The 4,064-nt window shown below is 42.1% G+C and overlaps 1 protein-coding gene across 1 annotated transcript; it reads right to left on the reverse strand.

The window, feature by feature from the left end:
- Window positions 1-67: 67 nt before the first annotated feature.
- Window positions 68-700, reverse strand: LOC101648109 (ferritin heavy chain-like). Its single transcript, XM_045289392.1, has one exon. It carries the CDS (start codon window positions 698-700, stop codon window positions 68-70), a length of 633 nt encoding a protein of 210 aa, XP_045145327.1.
- Between the last annotated feature and the right edge of the window lie 3,364 nt (window positions 701-4,064).

Below are 4,064 nucleotides of genomic sequence, written 5' to 3' on the forward strand. Positions count from 1 at the left end.
TTATTTGACTCTGCAACCAAACACTTTATTGAAATGAATGGCAAACTCGGAAAAAAGTAAAAATTAGTTAACTTACTGTACTTGCTGCATGCTTGCTTGGCACCTGGGATTCTGAGACTCTTTTATCTCCAGGGCATTTCTCCTGGTTGCCGTCATCCCAGTGGCAGGTGTCAAAGCGGTACTCAGTCAGGCGGTTTTCCCGGCCCCGCAGATTGTGCACGTTGGACGCGTGGACACCTAGCGCTTCGATTTCCCTGCTTTGCGGGTTCAGACACTGGCTCTCCAGGAAGTCACACAGCTGCATGACGCCCAGTTCACCGGCCGTCCAGTGCAAGTCCTGCAGGCTCAGGTGGATGCTCTGCTGCAGGTGGAGGTGGTGCCCCATGGCGGATAGCAGGCTGCCCCAGTGGTCCTCCTCAGGCTTTGTGATGTCACGGAATTGGATGCAGCCTCCATTCTGGTTCTGCAGCTGCAACAGTGTCTCCACGTGCTGGCGCTGCATGTAAGACTGCTGCATGAAGTAGTCGGCGAAGTTCTTCAGGGCCACATCTTTGCAGGCAAAGTGATGTGCCATCGCGAGGTAGGTGTAAGAGACATGGAGCTCCAGGTTGATTTGCTGGCTGATGGCAGCTCCGCACTCGCAGTGGTAGTTCTGGCTCATTGGAGATGAAGGTGCGGTCCCTTGGTGAAGATAAATCATTAGGAGCGTTCTCCAGACGTCCCCAAGAGTTTTTCCAATTCGGGTCTGGAAATTCAAATGTACTGCTTGGGTGGTTTCAGTCCAGGGGTGGGTGGAAGCTGGATCCAGTAACCCGCCTGCAGAGAGATTAAGACCTGGATGGAAGGTCCACTATGGGTGGGTGTGGGTGGGTCCAGGACTGTCTAATGCAACACCACTTTTCATAGATTCTGGCTGAGGCCGGAAGCCTGGGCTTCTCAGTGAGTGTGCTCTCTCTGAGCAACTATTTGTAAATAATTCTCTGGGTTCTTCTTAAAATATATTTGCATATTGTCCTCATGTACAGGCTAATTGTGCTATCATTGAGGATCCGTAATAGTGTTCTGTTTCACTACTTGCCTTTGAGTAGATTTTGACTCATAGTGACCCCATGTGTGCAGTTTGAAATCTTCCATGGGGTTTTCAAACTGTGTGTCCTTTCAAAAGCAGTCACCAGGCCTATCCTCCAAGATACCTCTGAGTAAGTTCACACTGCCACCCTCTCCCTAGTAGTATAGTACTTCACTGCTTGCACCAGCATGGCATCCTCATTATTAAATATATATACCTTTATTAAATATATATACCTTTATTAAATATATACCTTTATTAAATATATATTTATAAGCCTTTATTATATATATATATATATATAAACACTGCCCTAGAGTCAATGCTGGCTTGTAGTGACCTCTTGTAGGTTTCTAAGACTGTAATGGTTTATGGGAGTAGAAAGCTCAGTCTTTCTCCTGCAGAGCTGCTGGTGGATTTGAACTGCAGACCATGAGGATCACAGTCCAACACATAACCATTATACCACCAGGGCTCCTTCATATTCAATATAGCAGAGGTTTAATTGAATGGTAACTTTGCTCAGTAACACAACATTTGTACTAATAAGGCTCTGCTTCATACAGGCCACAGAGATATCAACTCCAGTAATTTCTGCATTTTTGCTTCCTTTCATGATCAAGTTCACACTCCTATGACTGCATAGTGACACCTTCACAATGTCCATCTTATCCTCTTCCTGAAGTTGACTATTATGCCCTTGATTCTTTCCTGTGTCTTTACAATTGAACAGAAGATGGCCCTTCTGCCAGTGTGTAACCCCAAATGAACAATTTCCAGAGTGTCTTCACTGATTCCATTGATGCAATCACTTCTACCTGATCTTGCCAACTCATTTCTATGTGGTAAAATAGCCTTTTGTTTCCCTTTGAGAGTATCAGAATGCTAAGATGTATTGACACGATTGACTACAGCTAGGAAATGTGTGTGTGGTGCAACCTGATGGCATATGCTTTAAAGTAAAGTAACTGTGTATTTTATGAAAAAGGAGAACAAATAGTTTGGGAGTGGCAAAGGGGAACAAAGAAGGCAACAACATCACTGTTAGTAAGCTCAGTCATCAACTGAAAAATAGGAGAAAAATAAAACAGCCCGGACCCTAAGATGCTGCAGGAAAATCATAATGCTTTGGAAGTAACCAACTGACAATTAGGGAAAGGAGCTGATCTGAGCATTCTGTCAGATACTGAAGATGGAGGAGATTTTGCTAAGAATAGACGGTATTCCTGGGGAGGATAATGAGAAGGTTATAATGGTGTACGCTGTCAAGAAATTGTTGGATTTGGATCAGATTAGAAATTGCACACAATTGGGAGGGGGTGGGGTGGGGGGGCGACAGAGAGCAGCAGGGGGGAAAAAAGAAATCGCACACAACCAATTGAAGATCAAAGTACAGGTGATTAAGAGATGAGCTGGGAGGTTTGAGGACCTGATGATGACAGGGATGTAAGCCATGATGGGATTGACCTTGATTATGTCCTCTGGGTGTTGTGGTGATGAGAAATTTAACAAGTGTGTTCATATTTAAAGTTGTACTTGAACATATGCAGGAGGCTTATGTTTAATTCCAGTCTAATGCACCTCATGCAGAGCTACCGTCCATCTGACAGAGAAGTTGTTATTATTAAGCCCATTCTTATTCCTCTAATTTGAATGTATATATTGCACCCAAACTGGCAGCATTGGAACATATTTAAATATATGTGTAAGTGGTACAGCTAGCATAACTTGTTTAGTTTCACACTGCAGACACAAGCAAAAACAAATACAAAAACAGCAGTAATATTTAAAAATAAACCTAGAATGAAAACCACCAAGCAGTAGAATTAATAAATAAATTATTGTATATTGTTGTATAGTCACAGAATAAAATACAATGTGATCCACAACTACACACCACAAAATGCAAGGCCTCATGTTTTAAAATTACTGACAACTTCAACTTGTCTACAGCAGAGCATTCAAACCACATCTGATATCCTGGGTCATTGTCCTGATTTCATCCTGTGGACCCAGCATGTTGGTAATATTTTATCTAGGTTCAAGTTCCATTGGTATGGTTACTTCATGAATATTGGGGAAATGATCTCTCTCTAATATGAGGCAACTAAGAAGAGACTAGAGGAGACCAGGTGCATTCTCTATTAAGGAGGCTGTGAACTGAGTCTCTTTCTCTCTCTCTCTTTTTAATCATTTTATTAGGGGTTCATAGAACACATCACAATCCATACATTTTTTTCCCAGTTTCTTCTAAGTATGGAAGCCTCCTTCCACGTTTAGGGAAGATAGTAATTTTCTCTGTCTTTCATGCATAAACACCATATGACAACCGGAGAACTCCATGCTATATCTATTCCCAGCTAGGAGGGAATAGGCTGTCCACCTTAGCAAAATAGTGCCATGACACCCAACACCAGCTGCTGGAATCAATTTAATGACTGTGGAAGACCATTGCCCACATTTGCAGCTGATCTAGCCCTGTTTCTTCTGTATAGGAGTATGATAGTTAGGTTTGGTATCAACTTGGCTGGACCAGGATTCTCAGTGGTTTGTTAGTTAAGACCTAGTATTCCTCTACAATGTGACCTAACACAATGTAATCACTTTCATAATGAAACCTTGTTATCAGCAGCCAATCAGATGTAAGTAGATTAGATTTTGATGCAAGTCTCTACTCAGATTGTAGCCCAGATGCAATAAATTGAAAGGACATTTTTTAACCATTTTATTGAGGGCTCATACAATTTTTATCACAATCCATACATACATAATTGTGTCAAGCAAATTTGTACATTTGTTGCCATCATCATTCTCAAACATTTGCCTTCTATTTGAGCCCTTAATATCGGCTCATTTTCCCCCTCCCTCCCCACTCCCCCTCCTTCAAGAACCCTTCATAATTCATAAATTATTATTATTTTGTCATATATTACACTGTCCAACATCTCCTCCTGCCCACTTCTCTGTTGTCCATCTCCCAGGGAGGAGGCTATAC

The sequence above is a fragment of the Echinops telfairi genome, unplaced genomic scaffold, assembly GCF_000313985.2.
Source record: "Echinops telfairi isolate 266 unplaced genomic scaffold, ASM31398v2 ScPeMD7_26;HRSCAF=91, whole genome shotgun sequence".
NCBI classification, from domain to species: Eukaryota; Metazoa; Chordata; class Mammalia; order Afrosoricida; family Tenrecidae; genus Echinops; species Echinops telfairi.